The sequence below is a fragment of the Oryzias latipes genome, chromosome 13 (genome assembly GCF_053564925.1).
Source record: "Oryzias latipes strain Hd-rR chromosome 13, Olatipes_Hd-rR_3.1".
Classification (NCBI taxonomy): domain Eukaryota; kingdom Metazoa; phylum Chordata; class Actinopteri; order Beloniformes; family Adrianichthyidae; genus Oryzias; species Oryzias latipes.
The window spans coordinates 15,909,127-15,927,233 of record NC_136249.1 but is presented as its reverse complement, the minus strand read 5'-3'; the positions used below and the strand labels follow the sequence as shown (position 1 = coordinate 15,927,233).

General features: G+C 38.8%; 1 protein-coding gene across 8 annotated transcripts in view; it reads right to left on the bottom strand.

The window, feature by feature from the left end:
• The window catches only part of fat3a (FAT atypical cadherin 3a), a 72,795-nt gene that overhangs the window by 39,403 nt on the left and 15,285 nt on the right, over positions 1–18,107 (bottom strand). For 5 of the 8 annotated variants that reach the window (XM_023961436.2, XM_011482762.4, XM_011482763.4 and 2 more), the window contains exons 2-8: positions 13,647–16,970; positions 9,108–9,431; positions 7,864–7,925; positions 7,234–7,548; positions 5,949–6,159; positions 3,685–3,756; positions 1,849–1,988 (exon numbers count right to left, since the gene is read on the bottom strand). In XM_023961436.2, the coding sequence (XP_023817204.1) occupies positions 1,849–1,988; positions 3,685–3,756; positions 5,949–6,159; positions 7,234–7,548; positions 7,864–7,925; positions 9,108–9,431; positions 13,647–16,953 (4,431 nt within the window). In that variant the 5' untranslated portion in view covers positions 16,954–16,970. The remainder of the gene's footprint in view (positions 1–1,848; positions 1,989–3,684; positions 3,757–5,948; positions 6,160–7,233; positions 7,549–7,863; positions 7,926–9,107; positions 9,432–13,646; positions 16,971–18,107) is intronic. The other 3 variants (XM_023961439.2, XM_011482765.4, XM_023961440.2) reach the window with 1 other exon arrangement.

Sequence of the window (18,107 nt, the reverse complement as noted above, 5' to 3'; positions counted from 1 at the left end):
ATCATAATGATTTGATTGAGGAAAACTCAGAAATGCAATTTCAAGCTTAATTTATTACCCAGAAATCCTCCATCATCAGAAAAATGCTACAAAAACATTTTAAAAACACAGAAAACACAATTTTTATTGGAGTAAGTCTTTAAATGAATTTAATCTCTTTACCATGTAACAATGTCCAAAAGAAAACAAGCACCAACTTAACAGAATTTCATTCTACAGCTTTGTTGACCAGCATTGTTGGTTAGTAGTGATGTGAAACTTATATGGAACAATGGACACTGGTGAAGGCAATTCAACTTTGTCAGCAACTTTAATTGTTGTGCTTTATTTGATCCCTGATTTCCAGACTGATTGAATGTGGATGCAGCACGTTCACTTTCACTTCAAGATTCTGATTTGTCCCTATAAGTTTGACAGCAAATATTTTTGCAAACAAATATTATTATTTGCAAATACAGCAAATATTATTATTGACTTTGGTTTATCCGTTTGTCTTCCACTACTTCCCCAGAGCCAGGGGTGAGGGCAGCAATCAAGGCAAAGATGACCTTCTCTCAGGCCCTTTGCTGAAGTGACTCCAAGGAATTCCCAGGTCCTCTCTGACCTCTGGGACATGCCTGGGACATCTTTTTGTATGAACATATAAAGAGCCTTCATTTGGTATAAATAACCTTTCATTATACTTTTTACTTTTAGCAATAAACACCTCTAAGGGAGAGCCCAACCCCCATCAAGGAAACTGCCATTTGTATCCAGAATGTCATCTTTTCAGTGACAATCCAAAATTCATGACCACATGAGAGGGCAGAAACACAGATGGACATATTATTTGTAAGCTTTGGGCCTAGCTTTTTCTTTGCCACAATGCAACAACTGTTTTAGTGTAGCCAATATTAGTATTACTCTCCATCCTTCTATCACTCACTAACTAGAACACCAAATACTTTGACTCCACCACTTGGGGCAGGAGCTCTCTGCCTAACCAGAAAGGGCAGGCCATGTTTTTCCAGTCAAGAACCATGATGTCAGACTTGGAGATGTGAATTTTCATACTGGCATATTAAATTAAAAATATAATGGTGACAAAAGGCATCTTTGCAACAGCCCAACAGGCACAGGGAACAATTTACCTCGGGAAACAAGAACCAAGGGTAGCAAACACCATCTTCCCAGAGTCTCATGAGAGACATGAATAAACGCCTTCTGCCAATCTAAAAATAAAAACGACTATAAACCCAGAAGCACAGTATGGAGGGTACAGTGCTGAATCATTGGTCCACGAAGAAAACACAAAGTTCCTCCAGGACCAGAGGTTTGACTGTCAGTCAGATACTATCCAGCACCCTAGAGTAGACCTTCCTAGGAGGGTTGTGATCCACTGGACCAAACTCTCCAGTCCTCTTTCTTGAAAAGATGAACATGACCCTCTGCAAAGAGACTGTCAACAACAACGATGCTGCAAAGTTGTATCAACCCAAACAGCCTCATGACATCCAAGAACAGAGGAGATACCTCTGTGACTCCACCTCAGGTGATGCACAGATTTATCCTCTAGTTCCCCAACTTCTGTTTCTCCAGAGACCTTCTGGCCACAACTCAAAACAACTGCAAAGGAGGTGGAGAAAATGGTCCATTTGGATTTGTTAATAACCCCCTTCTGTACCTGGCGATGCAACATAACCTCTTCGGGCTAGACACGCCTATTTCTTTGTTTTTATTTAAAAAAGTGACCCGTTTTGCTTTTTTAATCTTTTTTTTTTATTAATTATTTTTTTAAAGAGAGACGGTACATGTGACATCAGGGAGTTGGTCTTCTAAAAAATACTTAAGGGTTAGATCAAGTTTTACCTGTGTGTATGCAGTGTGAGTCCCATCGGTGGCCAAAACAGTCAGATTGTAGAAGGAACGTTGTTCTGCATCCAGAGGTTTGGCGATCAGGATGGTTCCCACAGCCTTCTCCACGTCAAACACGCTATTGCTGTTTCCACCTGTTCAAAACCATGAACTTCAGAAAGGAAGAAGAGGCAGGCAGGAGAACTAGAATACAGATGACTAAAAAGCCAGTTTTACTGACAAAAGCACAAAGGTATGTAGTTTAAACCCATTTGTTACAACATACTGAAATCCCTTTTTAATATGTCTGTGTAAAAACAATAATGAGATCAGCAGCAAGAAATGACTGAAGACACAGTGTACACATTGATGCAGCCAAAAAGCTGCACAACTTCCAAAAACATACTAGCTACACATCTTCAAAACACTCACCATCAAACATCTGCTCCAAAAGCTTCATTCAGAATCGATGTGTAGTAATGGTATTATTTTCTTTTAAAATTACTTTTTTTTCTTGCTGATATTTGCCTTTAAGTCTAAACTGTAAGGAAACCTGGATATTTATATAACTGCATTTTGTACAAATAAAAAAATATATTTTTAGTCAAAGAAGACACTATTTTTTGTGTGTGCTTGTGTTTACAGGTCTTTCTGATGAAAAATATCCAGTTTATTTAAAAAAAAAAGAAAAAAAAGAAAATTGTTTTCTATCAAGTGAATAAAAAGTAATGTGCATTTTTGCTACAAAAATACTGTGAAACTGTATCTCTAAATTTCTCTAAATAAAATTACATGTCACCCCCTTACAGAAAAAAGACGGTTATTCCTTCTAAGACTTTATGTCAAATGAATTCCTGTTAGAATCACAGATTTGTTTTTGCTCTCTTTCCAATATTAATCTGCATTAAATTAACGTGAACAACCTTCTCCTGATTTGTGCGTCATGCGGTTGAAATTTTTTGAAAGTGAGGCTCAGGTTCCTTTTTTTTGAACAATTCTGTGAAAGGGTCTGTTTGTTTTTTACATGTGAGAAATGTTCAGAGGAAAGAATTCCTCACATTTTAACAAATGCACTCATTTCAGGAGACTTGCATCAAGTTTCCAGTTTCTATTTAAGTTGAATTCATGTGTCATTTTCTGTTTCCTTATTTTACATGTGGGCCTCGGGAGTGTTGAGGGCACTCTGTGTTTTATAATTTAATATAATTTAATTGACTTTTGTTTAATTTTTCCTGTGTCTGAGTATTTTTTATTTGATTTATGACAATCTAATTATGATATATTCTTAATTATGATCATTTGTATCATCAATTCATTTTGATTTTTGTTTTTCTAGACCAATCCATGGGCTTTGGTTCTGTCAGTCCATTCTCTTTCTCTGGACTGGACTTTTTTTTTCCAAACCATACTGGCTTTTAAGCAGCAAGATTCTGGTAAATGGGATTTGAACACATACCTAAATCTGGCTATACAGTAAAAAGCAGAAGATTATTTCCTGACAGATGGGTTTAAAGATGTGGCTAAAAGCAGGTTTTCCAATGGGCTCATCTCAGGTTGTAACCATTGGCAGAGATAAGAACATTTGATTGTAATGTCTTAATAATTCCTCATTACAGCAGTTAACCTTTGCTGTAATTCGGTTAAATGGTTTGATATAATTTGCCTGATCCCCTAACAATTCACACATACACCCTCAGCATGAGCTCCTTTGTACTGTGCATCAACCAGTCATCCTTTAGAAGCATGTGACAGCAGCATGAACGAAAAAGAACAAAAAAAGGAAAACAACAACAAGGGAAAAACATGAAAACAGCAGGATATGAGAGGTGAAAGAAGCTGGAAACAAGATACCTTCAGAGGAACAGTTGTTGACACAAGAAGAGCTCTGCAGAATACAGAACATCTCACGGAAAGACCTGGAACCTTCCATGAGTGAAGCATTGAGGAGAAACATTAGAGACGATGAGACTGAGAGGCTCAGAGGAGGAGAGCAACAACAGAAGAACATCAGAGGAAATACACTAAACTAGTAAACTAATTAGAAAGAATTTCTGTCTATTACGCAGGCACACAATTTTTTGGACTATAATAGTACCTAATACAGTTATATGGCTATTTCATAAAAAGTTAAAGGGATATTGTACTATTTTAAATCTCTCTCTCTCTCTCTCTCTCTCTCTCTCTCTCTCTCTCTCTCTCTCTCTCTCTCCTCTCTCTCTCTCTCTCTCTCTCTCTCTCTCTCTCTCTCTCTCTCTCTCTCTCTCTCTCTCTCTCTCTCTCTCTCTCTCTCTCTCTCTCTCTCTCTCTCTCTCTCTCTCTCTCTCTCTCTCTCTCTCTCTCTCTCTCTCTCTCTCTCTCTCTCTCTCTCTCTATATATATTAGTGATCCATAAATAGGAGAACATAGTACTTTAGCTAACCTTAACTAACCCTAAATAACGACACTTACAGAAAATATGAAATATGCTCAGCAAGAAGACTGAATGAAAGAAACGACAGCAGTAAACACAGACAAAACTGAAAGAAAAACGTTTCAGTAAAAGCGGAAATGTGTGGAAAAAAATACATGCTTTTCTATTAAGACATCAGGCTGAATGAAGTGCTGTTACTTTACAACAACTTTAAAGAAACACACAAGCGCACATATATGGATGCACATCTAACCACACACATGCAAATAACACAGCCATATATGTAAAAAAAACACACACACAAATACAACTGTACATCCAAATTCACACATAAGTATGAACACACACACGTGAGCCTGCACTCACACAATGACTTAGACACAAACACACAAGAAAACCACATCCACAAACATGACCACATATGTGCATCCACACACTTTTAAGCACAAACACACACAATTACGCACACAGAGGTGTTAAAGAATCCTCGGGGTTGATTTCTCATTTTCCTTCACGTCACTCTTAGATATTTTGATTCATCGCACAAACATAAATTCAAACAAAAAGACCAAAAGTAAAAACAAAATGAGGTTTTTAAATCATAATTTTCGTTAGGAGAAAATTATTGAGTAAACACACACATGATCTTGTGTAACAATGTGAACTGCGTCATGCAGCTAAAAATTACTTCTGTTGGGTTGATGATCATTTCTGTTTGCAGTAAATTTATTTGCAAGCTGGTTGCAGAGTCTTTGCAATAACGGTCTATGTATAAGGACTTAAAGAAAATCAGTTGAACTGAATATAAATCACTGTTCAGCTGAGGATGTAGAGGAGAGGCTCACTAAGGCGGTTCTGCCAGAACCAGAAACGAGGGTACTAATGCAGGACAACTGCCCAGAGGGGGCAGAGATTTGAGAAATACACAGCAGCTGCAGAGTGGGCGTGACATGACCGAGTGACCATGGTGGATGGCCTGAAGGATAGTGGACCTGCTAAATGAACCGTGAGGCCCAGACCTGCTTCGCCAGGGCTATCCAGGTTTCTGTCCACACCAGCACAGTCACCAGTACATGTACGCGTGGCGGACGGGGATCAAAGCTCATCCTCTCTTACTCTGAGTGCTCTTCTCTTCTTCTTATGCTGGTTTAACAGAAGTGGGTTTTTATCCTCTTGCTCGTAAGCTTTATTATCTGATTTGCTCTATTTTATACAGAGGATTATTTTTCGTAGGTCTTAGGAAATGATCAGAAGCTGTGGTTCTGTCTGTATAGATCCTGCCATACTAAGTGATTTTTATAATGTTCTTTTAAGACAAAATATCTAAATCCTGTTTTATCTGAAGGCGGATGGTTTCCCCCTAAAGGGAGCATCCAAAAGGCGAAGAAGATCTAAATCCTGCTTTCATGTACTTCTCTGGATGACTTATTGAGCATATTTTCCTCCATATCAGTTGTTTTTTTTACATTTTCTGTTTTAAATAATTTCACGCAGACATCGTAAATCTTGAAAGAATTTGGTTTAAAGGCATGGAATTCACACATTTAAAAAAAAGCCATCGGTTGTAAAAACCACAGCTTGTTTTATTATGAAAAGTATTAAAATGACTTCTGCTTTACGAGCTGTGTGCCCCAAATTTACTGTAAACCCCCAGCATCCCGATGCTATAACAGCACTAATGATCCCATTTTCAGGGAAACGTTACCTCTGATGTCAAACCACACAGGAGCCGAACTCCACTGCAGGGAAACCACGCCCACTATTTCTGCCACCTTGTCGTTCTCCATGACAGTGAAATTATAGAAGGATTCACTGAAGACCAGTGGCTGAGTGGACGCAGGAGGCTGAGGGATCCATTCGATGTGCAGACGAGCGGTGGAGGACTTCTGAGGACGGCCGTTGTCTGTTGCTTTAATCTGAAGATAAACGGAGAAGCATCTGTCGTGACCAGCCAAACCACGGCGGGGTGAGAAAAATGTATTTAGAGACACCTGACACCACTGAAACCATAAAATTTGTTACTCAGCCAAACATCTACATCACATTCTGAAACAGAGCTCAGCAGCAGACTAAAAGCTACTTACTGACTTTATCTGTGAAACTGAAACATCCATAAATTAAATTGTACAAAATTATAAATGTTAACAGTCACGTTTTTCATTTAAAGAACTGAAAACAACTTTTTAAGTAGAGCTGTGGATAAAAAACCCAGAAGCAATCCAACTCGGCTATTTTTTTTATAAAATAAAACAGAAATGAATGATGAATGAACAGAAATTTCTATTAGAAACTCTTCACGTTTGTTTTACTCAAAACTCCTTGACTCTAAAATTTAACAAAGGATTCTTTTTTGTTCTTTATTTTTTTTCAGGCTGCACAGTGGCTCAGTGGTTGGCGCTCTTGCCTCACAGCAAGAAGGCCACTGGTTCAAGTCCCGGCTGGGGGACCTGAAACAGAACATCAATGGGGGACATTTTGGATGGTGGGAGGAAGCCGGAGTCCCCGGAGAAAAACCACGCATGCACGGGAAGAACATGCAAACTCCCCCATTGCTGTTATGTTTCAGATCAGCCAGCCGGGATTTGAACCTTCTTGCTTTGAGCCAAGAGCGCTAACCACTGTGCCACCGTGCAGCCCCAACAATAATAATAACGATAATAACATTATTAATAATAATATTATCAATAATAATAACAATAATAGTACATCTAAAGGTAGAATATGGAATAAAAATAATAATCACTTAATGTGTTTATCTGGCAGAATGTGATCGCATTTTGATTTCAGTTTTATCCATAAATGATCCAACATAAAATTATTTATCAAGTAAATTTGAAGTAACTTAAAATAAGATGTGGATATCTTTAAAATAATAAAGAATAACTGCAAAATTCTGTGAATACCTGTAAAAGAATTTAGAGTCAAGCTTAAAAACATCTACCGTAACTTTACGTCGCCCAGAAGCTTCAGCTGTGCTTATCGCCTCTTACCGTCAAGATGTCGTAGCCACCGGCGGGGAAGGCTCTGCGGGACTGTACTGTTCCTGTCTTGGGGTCGATGACAAATTTGCCGTCCTCGTTTCCATCAACAATACTGTAGGAGATGTCGCTGTTGGGCCCCTCGTCCAGATCATAAGCAAACACGCGATAGATAGGCTCCGCCTTCTTTCTGCGCTCCCTCTCCGGAAGTTTGACCTTGTAAACCTTTTCGTGAAAGGTGGGCTTGTTGTCATTTTCGTCTAGAACCTGAACGATTACCAACACAGTACTCTGCCTTGGGTTGGGACCACCATCTGAGATTACAACCTGTGCAGACAAGCAGAATGGTGACCATGATGGATCTTTTCAACTTTCACTATTTATGGAGCGTTCTTTGAGTTGGAAAAAAAACACCTTTTTTCTAAAGCTTCATACAAAAAGAAACAACACAGAATGGTAAAAATCTGTAAAATGATTTAAACCAGTGAGAATATTTGGGATGATGGAGAAGCAGATCAAGCGTGTCATTCTTGAGATAGTCCACTGTCTTTCTTTTTTCAAAACAGCAACATGTTTTCAGGTTTGGAGACCTTTGGTGGAAAAAAAAAAGCCAACCAAAATGAGACGTATGTTCTTACTAACCTCCAGAACATGCTCTGTTTGTAGCTCACGGTCCAGTTTATGAGAGGTTGTGGTGATCAGACCTTAGGGCAGAAAACAGCAAACATTAGTTTGTGCTGGGACCTGGATCTTAGAGTAACCTTTTTGTTTTCTTTTATTAGAAAACACAGGAATAAAGTTCATTATATATTCAAATGTGTTTTTTTAAAGACTAATGAATTGAAAATGTTAATTTATTTAAGTGAGCAGATATATTTGAGCATAATAGGACACAAACCTATTTTTTTTTAGATTTTTTAATAGCAAAATGAAAAGTATTTTCTTTACTCTTTCTGCTGTGTTAATTTTATTTATTTTGTTTATTTTTAGTTTATTTTGCATAATCTCAAATTTAATCTTCATTCCTATAAAATTGAACAAGAATGTTGATATTCTGTTAATTTAAAAGTTATATATGTGAATGTTTTGTAAGTAATACAATGAAAAATAATTACTATACTCCATAAAGAGTCCAGTGCATGACACTAAAACACCTTCATGTTTAAACATGCCATTGCAGAAATTTTAAATTTAGTTTGTAAATATTAACACATTTAAATTTTTTTATTGATTGAAAAGTTTTGAGAGACTCATAGCAAAATACTGATTTTCTTTTTATTCTGGAGTTAGAAACACTCATTACGTCAATAAGCCAATAGTGCAAGTCAGGGAAAATATTAAAATGACGATTTTTACTCTGCAGTAAAAAAAAAACAATAATGGGAAAGAGACAAAACAATGCATTGCTTTTTGTGAAAAAAAATGCAGGGAAAATCCATTAAAAGTTTTTATTTTAATATCAGATAAAAACGTTCAATTGCTCTTCTGCCTCCTATTATAGTGTGTGTTTTACTTAAAAATAAAGACGTTTTCTCTTGTAAAGAAGTTTGCTAAAACAAATTGAAAATCGCTCCATACACAAAGCACGTTTACAACAAAACAGTTTTTTAGTTCTGCAGGTCTTTGTTTTAAATATCTTTTTTGTAATTTTTTTAAAACACTTTTTATAAAAGTTTTAATTTTACCCGCAGGTTTCTGTCAACTTTCCAGACAGAAAATCCCAATCAAAGGAAGGTTTTTCAGCGGCAGCAGTCAGAGCTAACACACCCATCCACTGACAATGCAGCTTCTTTTTTTAGATCTGCACATTAGCCTTTATAATTCGTATTCATTGGTACCAAGACGCAGTCCATGATGTATTAAATGGGTTGTACGTTGGTTCTTACCACTGTGGGGGTCCATGTTGAAGAAATGCTGTGGGTTTCCACTAACAATTTGGTAGCTGAGCCAGTGAAGGGAGGTGGAAGGGGAGGTGTCAGGGTCCTGGGCCTGGATCTGGATTACAGAAACGTCTGGCGGGGAGTTCTCGGGCACGGACGGTCGGTAAAGCGGCTCTGATGTTAACGGGGCATTGTCGTTGATGTCTTCCACTTGGACAAACACGTCAATAGTCGTGAATTGAGGAACCACACCACGGTCGCTGGCATACACTGTGAGCCAATAAGAATCCTTGGTCTCGCGGTCTAAAATGTCAGTGGTGTAGATCACCCCTGGTTTAAGAGGAGACAAATAAAGCAAATGAATAAAACAAATGTCCAAGAAACAAGGCCTTAGTCTTTCACCTGAAGTTCCAATGAAAGGACCTCAAGAGATCATGAATATTCAGCGTACAAAGACATTTTGAACAATTCTGTGCACCAAACCTTGTAGGAACAGTTTGTCAATAGACCCCATTTTTGCTTTAATGCCAGCGCATGAAGTAAAGTCCATAGAAACATGGAGGAGAAAGTTTGGTGTTGAAGAACCTGACTGGTATCCGCAGAATTCTGACTGTAACCCGACAAAATATCTTTGCAATGAATGAGATTGAAAACTGTGAGAAAAGCTTTTTTGTTCAAGATCAGTGTCTGACCCCACAAATAAACTTATGTCAAAATGGTCAAACATTCCCATAACACACCCCTAAACCCATAAAACGGCCTCTTAAAAGAGTTTAAGCTTTTTTACTTGTTTTATTAAACTTTATGTATTAAATATGGGACATCACATATATTCTTATCCTCCTTACACTCAGAGAAAAACACATTTTCAAGTCAATTTTTAAGAATTGACCTAAAACTACATTTTCCCGGAGCCCCACCGCTTCACATTTGGTATCACTGAAATACCCCAAATGGCCTCTATAAATACTAAAAGGGGTTAATGCAGTATGATACACAGGTTGGGAGCTATTCAGGTTTAAAAAATATCCTCAGAGAATAGTTTTGGCAGGCATTAACTGTATCTGAGAACCAAATTTAGTGAGTGTGACGTCACCTATGGAAAACGGTTTATTTCCAGCTCCAACCAAAGGAAGTCATCTCAGTCGCCATGTTTTCGCATTGAGGACACTGCCACGTTGGAGCTAGATGTCGTCAGTAAGCAGTGATTGGTCCGAGTCAGTCTGAGTCAACTTTTCAAAGGCAACCACTCTGGACAATTAAAACGGAGCTTGTTTGAAGGCCACACCCCTATCACTTGAAGGCTACACAAAATGTCAATGAAACGTTTTGAATGTTGGATGTGGGGACCTGTAGGCTCCACCTACTTTTATTGGTCAGTTTATAACTTGAATGTCTTCAACTACTGAAAAGATATTTAAAAAAAAAGGAGGATTATCACAAACATGTTAAAAAAGCAACATATTAAGAACGGTTATTCTGAGAAATAGAATGACTGAATATTAGTGTATTTCTCTATAGAAATCATCTGGATTTTGGCTTCTTGGAGCCAGCGAGTACTTCCTGTTTGGAATGCCAGAAGGGAGGGGATCAGTCAGTCCAGCTACTATATACAGTCAATGATTGCTGGTAGTCATGAGGACATGGTAAATGCTGGTAATATAAAGAGCTTTACTACCTACTTAGAATGCACAAAGTGCTTTACAGTCACAGTCCCATTCACCCACACACAGCCACTCACCGATGGTGGCTCCGCCGCCGAGCACTGGTGCCAACCTAGAGCCACCAGGATCAATGTGAGGTTTAGTGTCTTGCCCAAGGACACTTTGACACATGGGCAATGTTCCAGGTCAACCGCTCTACCTCTGCACCAAAGCCGCTCCGTTATGCATGTCAAAGCAGACAAGCACATTTTTTGGCAGTTTTATTTCTATAAAGGTAACTCAACTTTCTTTCTTTCAAAGAAAATTGAAGGCAAAATTAATTTTTTGTTAGATGGCGACATCTCAAGCTCCCACTAATCTATTAGAGCGTGCATTCTTCATTTACTACACACAATCTAACCTGGTGTTTCCCAACCCTGGTCCTCTGGGAACACTGACCTGCATTTTTTTCACTCCTACCCTGCTTAAACACACCTGCCTTTGATGATTATCCCATGTCTGCAGAGCCTGATGATGAGCTGAATCAGGTGCGCTTAAACATGCAGTACAGAGTTCCCAGAGGACCAGGGTAGGGAAACACTGCTCTAACCAACATTGTGTGGATGAAAAGAAAGACAAGCAGACCAGCAAAAGCCAACACTTTTGCTTGAAACAATAGCATGGATTTACATGATCTGAGGATGGAGATGAAGTACTGAGCAGTGTTGAAGGGAAGACCTGCAGAGGAGGACTTAGTGCTGATTAAAAATAAAGCCACTGCTCTGACAAAACTGTTAAAGTCTGCTTTACTACTTGTCTCATGAGTTCACTGCAGAGCATGTTATGTCTGTTTACATTTCTCCAGATCCTCACACTAATGACTCGCTGAAAGACCTTAAGGACAACATTAGCTTGCTGCAAAGAAAAACAGCTGGAGGCTTTTTCTGTGACAGCAGGAGACTTAAACCACCTCTATCTGGCCAAAGTTCTGGGTTGTTTTTACCAGCATGTCACTGTGTCTACAGGGGGAAAGGACGTTCTAAGACATCAGTGCACTACTAGACATGAAACATAGAGCACACCTACCTCAGCCTCTTCAAACCCTTTTCCTTTATCCTGCTACTTCCTACTGCTTCAGGTTAAAACAAGGGCAGTTTATGTTTGTTCTGGTGATGCTGCTGCTGTTCGTTCACACTGAGGACCGGAAAACCTCACAGGGTCACAGGAGGCTGAGGTGGACATGGATGAATATGCTTTAGCCTTCTTTGGCTTCATTTCCAAATGTGCCCACCAAGACATTTGGGTTAGGAACAAAAATCTTTTCTTCAACATTTAAATATGACATTAAAGTATCAGGCCTCTTTCGCTGACTAATTTAGCAGTTTTTCACCACTTTATTACAGTTTTTGTTTTTTCTGCATTCGATACCTCTTAACCATTTTCACTTGACTACTGAACCTAAATCTTCCTCATTCTCTCTCTTTTCAGTCAATCCCAGAGAATAAAGAAGAGGGCATTCATTTCAATAAATTTTAGCTTCAAGTACTATTTAAAACGAAAATATATACAAACAATAAAATCCGTCCAACATAAAAGACTCGTACCTTCTGTCTGCAAGCTGCTTTACTGACAAACAAGGAAAAATGAGAACTGTCTTTTGATCAAGTTATCCCACAAACGCAATTACAAAGCAATTATTTTCTGAGTTTCACTCTCTGCTGAAATATAATCTAGCCGTCAACAAAAGGAGTCTGAAAAACTCTGACACGACACAAAAATGAAAAAACTTCAAAAACCAGATGCATTAGAGGCAACTTTAAAGCTGTGGATGCCAAGGCTCAGATCTGATCACAAAAGCTTCAAACCAAAACAGAAACTAGCATCATTGGCATAGCAGGAAAAATAAAACATAAAAAAGCAATTTTGTTTAAAAAAAACAGACACTCCCATTTTGGTCAAACTGGAGCAAAGACACAATATGCCAAGTATTGTTTGGCATATACGTAATTGCTGTTTGATGTGTGTGTACGCCAATGCTAAATGTAGTTTTTTATAAATATCTATCCTTGATGGAAACCCAGGTCTGGATGGAGGCAAAGGGTTAAATATTTATTAGGGGTGTAACAATTAATCAACTTGATCATTGAATCGATTTATATTACAACGATCAAACTGATCTGTCTGAAGCAAGTTGTTAGTCAAATTAACCTATACTATTATAAAATCCCTTCAAAATAAAATACATTGATTATGTCCATATTAGAAAATACCATTTGGGTTGAGACAAGGTACATTTATTTTACTATAATGTAAAAACAACAAAGTGCCATCACAGCGGACAACACACATGTGATGGCATCAAAAAATAATCAATCCATCATTCCAGTCCAATGTGTGGAAACACTTTGAATTTAGCAAAGACATGTGACCATACAGTGTGGTAGAATGTCCTAAGAGGCAACTACTGTAAGAATGGAAAAACAACATTTGGCTGAACATTAAGTAACTAAAATGTGAAAGAATTTGCCATTCATTCTTGTTTACTTTCCTTTACTTTTTGTGTGTACACATATTAAATTTACACTTGATTTTCTTGAAGAGATTACAAGAAATCTGGAAAACGTCACCTTCACTTTTCAGTCCCCAGGTATTTATCTCTGAGTCACACTGGATGAAGTTTTGGCTAAAGATGTCCTGGATCCATTTTAGGTAATTGAATCGGATCATTTAAAATGAAACAATATCGACCATGAATCATTTTGACAACCAAAAATTATGATTTGAATCAAATCATAGATTAAAATGAATCATTACACCCCAATATTTGGATTTTTAAAAAAACATTCAAATGCATTTTATCAAGCTAATATTGAGAATTAAAAAGTAATTTTCCGACACCCACCTGTTTCTTCATCAATGGAAAATCGTCCAAGGCCACTTCCATCACGAATGGAGTAATGAATTTCTCCATCTCTTCCTGTGTCGTCATCATTAGCACTGACTTGAAGTAAAGTAGTTCCAATACGAGCATTTTCTTTAACTACTCCAGTTAATGCAAAGTGGGTAAAATATGGAGCATAGAGGTTTTCATTGACATCTATCACCTCCAACTCCACAAAGGTTACAGACAAAAGAGATACAGGCCTTCCCTTGTCCTTGGCCTTCACAGTCAGGTTGTAGAATTGCTGAGTCTCATAGTCCAGTTCCTTTGTGAGACGAATGGCTCCGCTGGCTTTGTCTAGTTCAAACCACCCATTGTGGTCATTTACTAGAGAGAAGCGAACTTGGCCTCCCAAGCCCAGATCTGGATCATGGGTTTCAAGCCAAGCGACAACAGTTCCTACTGGGAGATCCTCCAGAGCCCTGGCTTTGAACACACTTGGAATAAATAAAGGTGAACAGTCATTTACATCTTCCAATATAATTTCTAAAGTAGTTACAGAAAACTTGGGGCTCTCCTTGTCTGCTCTGTCCCGAGCTTCAATTTTCAGGGTAAACCTGGAGGTTAACTCTCTATCTAGTTGGGCAGCAACATACACCATCCCAGTGGTGGAGTTTATGCCAAATGGTGTTGTACTCGTCAAAATAGAGTACATAACTTCCCCATTGGGTCCCATATCTTTATCCGTGGCCTCCACTTGAATGATGTCCGTACCTATTGCCATGTTTTCGGGAATGGTAATTTTATATCCATCTTCTTGCAAAAATTGGGGTGCATTATCATTTGCATCCTCTATGTGAATAGAGAGTAAACGCCAGGCCATTTTCTGTGGGATGCCAAGGTCATAGATAGTTATGTTGAGAAGATAGTGATCTCTCTTTTCTCTGTCCATGGGCAGGAAAACACTGATGAGACCAGTCTGCATGTCAATGTTAAAGCAGTTGTCAGTGTTTCCACCTGAAAAAGAGAATAAAACCTGACCATTGAAACCAGTGTCACCATCATACGCATTTACTTTAATAACGCTCGAGCCAATCTTCAAGTCTTCCATCACAGCAATGTCGGTGGGAAACGTTTTGCCAAACTGGGGAGTTTTGCGGTTTGCAGAGAAAAGGTCAATAAAACCTTCCTCCACCTTTAGCTTGTTACTAGCTTTGGACTTCCTGAGTAACTTTTCCGCTAACATTTGGGCCACTCTTGTGTCTTTACAAGTTAAATGTTTAGGGAGAGATTTTTCATAAACAACTGAGATATTTACATACATATGGTCAGAAAGGTTTTCACCATCTGTGGCAGTTATTTTTAAACTAAAGACACCTTTCTGTGGACCTAATGAGGTAAGAGGGTGCCCCAATGTAAGGACCCCTGAATCAGGGTTGAGGTCAAAGAGCCTTTGCTCATTCCCTGACAGAATCTTGTACTTCACCAGCTCTAACTCGTCTATGTCAATTGCAGATACGGTGGTTATTACTTCCCCTACTGGGAAGTCTGCAGAAATCACCCCCTGGCATGCTACTTTCTCAAACAATGGTTGGTTATCGTTGACATTTTCCAAGTGAATTGTTACATTCACTTCGCTCTCTCGTCTGTAAGGTGACCCCCAGTCAGATGCTCTGACCAAAAACACAAAAATCTCTGTAGAGGACTCAAAATCTAACAAAGAACTAGTGCTAATAACACCAGAAAACTGGTCGATTTTGAAGGGCAATGGCTGAAGGCTGGAGATGCTGTAAGTTATGTAACCGTTTTCCCCTCTGTCCTCATCCGTTGCAGAAACTGTCAAAACATTGGTTCCAACTGGGACACTTTCATTGACGAAAACTTCGTATGAGGACTGGGAAAATGTTGGCGTGTTATCATTGGCATCTTCGATAGTGATTAGAACTTTCACTCTGAGATCACTGCTAATTTCCACTACCTCCAAATTAAAAAGATTATTAGAAACTTTAGTTAACCAGCGGGTAGTGGAGATTACACCTGTGAAGGTATTGATCTGAAAAAAATCCAAATCTTTAGATGGCATTAGGATGTATTCAACATTTTCATGCTCTGGCCTGATTTTAACGGCGCACACAACTGTCCTCGGGGGTGAAACCTCATTAATAGCAATTTCATAGAGCTCCTGCTCAAAGCTAGCTTCAACTTTTTGCTCTTTCTTTGCAAAAATGTGGACAGGGAAAGTGGACAGCTTTGGTGGGATTCCTCTATCTTTTGCCTGCAAGGTGATGTTGCATCCAAAAGGGAAAGACTCCCAGTTTATGGATTCAGTCGCTTTGATAGCATACTCATTTTCCTTAGTTTTTTCTAAAAAGAACTGCCCTAAAGGGTCCCCGTCTACAATGATTACTGAATCAATTTCCCCATTTACCCCCTCGTCAGAGTCATCCACGTTGACTATGGCATACGCAAGGCTTTTGTATAGCTTTGAATCATGGTGTGTGACTGCACTAATGACTGGGGCATGCTCATTCAGACGCTCTACATGGACGAAAAGCTTGGCTGTGCTGCTGACTCCGTTGTTTCCATATAGCTTCATACCACGATCCACAGCAAGTATTTCTAAATTATACAGAGTCTGCTCATCAACGTTGAGTTTTCCACTGAGGTAAACCACTCCACTGGTTGGGTGTACTGCAAATAAATCTACTTTCTCCTTGAAAAAAAAGTAAAACTCTCCATTGGAGCCAATATCTGCATCTGTGGCAGTAACTTGTGCTATGCTAGTCCTGAGAGGGGTGCTCTCTGCTATGGTGACAGAATACGTAGTGGGGGAGAACAATGGTCGAAGGTCATTCATATCCAAGACTTGGACGCTCACTTTAGTCCAGGCCTCCAGAAAGACTTCTCCCTTGACGAAGGCTTTCACTGTCAATACGTAGTTACTCTGAATCTCTCGGTTCAAGATGGCTGAATTGCCTCCCTTAGTTCTTATGCGCAGAAAACAAAAGTCACCAAGTACATACTCCTCCGCTTTGAAAAAACCTTCTTCATCTCCTGAGACGATTCTGTATCGTATATCCAAGAAGCGCTTATCCAGTGTAATGCCCATTTTAATTTTACTGTTGGCATAGGTACGTGCAGCAGAGTTTTCATAAATTGTGGCATGGTAGACCGCTTGAGTGAAGCTGAAGTTGAATCCATCCTGAGGTGGTTTATGAGTGTTTTGGTTGTTACAGGCTGAAGGCTTGAAGATCAGGAGTAACAGAATGAGAGCCAGACCAAAGTGATGGGCTTGCATGCCTGTCCATTTGCCCATATTCAAATCCATCCCATTATAGCTCCATCCTACAGAAAAAGAGACAACACAGGAAACCAAATGTTAATCACAAACATTAGCTTAATTAAAACTAGATATTTTCAACATTCACAAACTTTGAAATGATTAGAAAAAAGCTGAGAACAAGCAGAGGTCTGCAAGAAGAAATGTCATTTAACAGGGAAGCTCGTCTGTCACAGGAGACCCTGGAATTGTTTTTACCAAGTGATTTCACAGTGACTTTGCTGCATTTTTATTAGAATAGAGAATGTCTGAGTAAATAACATGTAAGTGGTGATGCAAGTTAAAAAGGAGACAACGACCAATGTGACCCAATCATTTGGTCACCATTGATTTTTGAGACACTTTTTTGACCCATAATTTAAACCCAAAAGAAATGCAATCATTGTTCAATATTTTAAGGTAAACGGTATTCTCAAATGATAAGACACAAGAAGTCATTAAGAAACATTCTTGTGATTGAAGCTTTAGTCACAACTGCCCTTACTGGTGGATACGGGCTGTCTGCAGGCAAAAACTGCCAAACCTGTACGGGACACACAGGTGGCCCACACAAAACAATCAAGTTCGTAGAACGTTCTGTGAACCAGTAGAGTGAAAACGTTTTTTTTTTGTGTGCTTGCCGTCTGTGACAGACAGGTCACAGTAAGCACTTATACAACACATAAAGGTAAGTAATGGTGATGTAGGTGAGAAGCAGGGGTGTCATAAAGATTTCTAATATTTTCTAACCCCCCTAAATTCTGTGGACTGAGCATGTGCTTTTCACATACGTGTGCGCTCCTTTAGTGCAGCCTGACTGTTAGAAATAAGGAAATTTGACAATAGGAGTGTAGTTTGTGTGGACATCCTATTAAATATCACATGCACAAGTCATGCGTGCAGTATTTGAGCACAGTCAATAGGAAGTCTGTACTTGCACCTTCATTTCATTTTCATTTCATTTCATTTCATTTTTTACAAATGATTAGTGTGGAGTAAGGGTATCATCCATACATCATAGGTTTGTGTAACTTATATTAGCCATATGAGTAATTCGCGAGACACCTACCACACACATGACAATGGTACGTTCTATTTTTGTGACATCCCTTGAGGTGGCCGTACGAGTCTCAAGGGGAACTGCAAGACACACCTGCACTCCC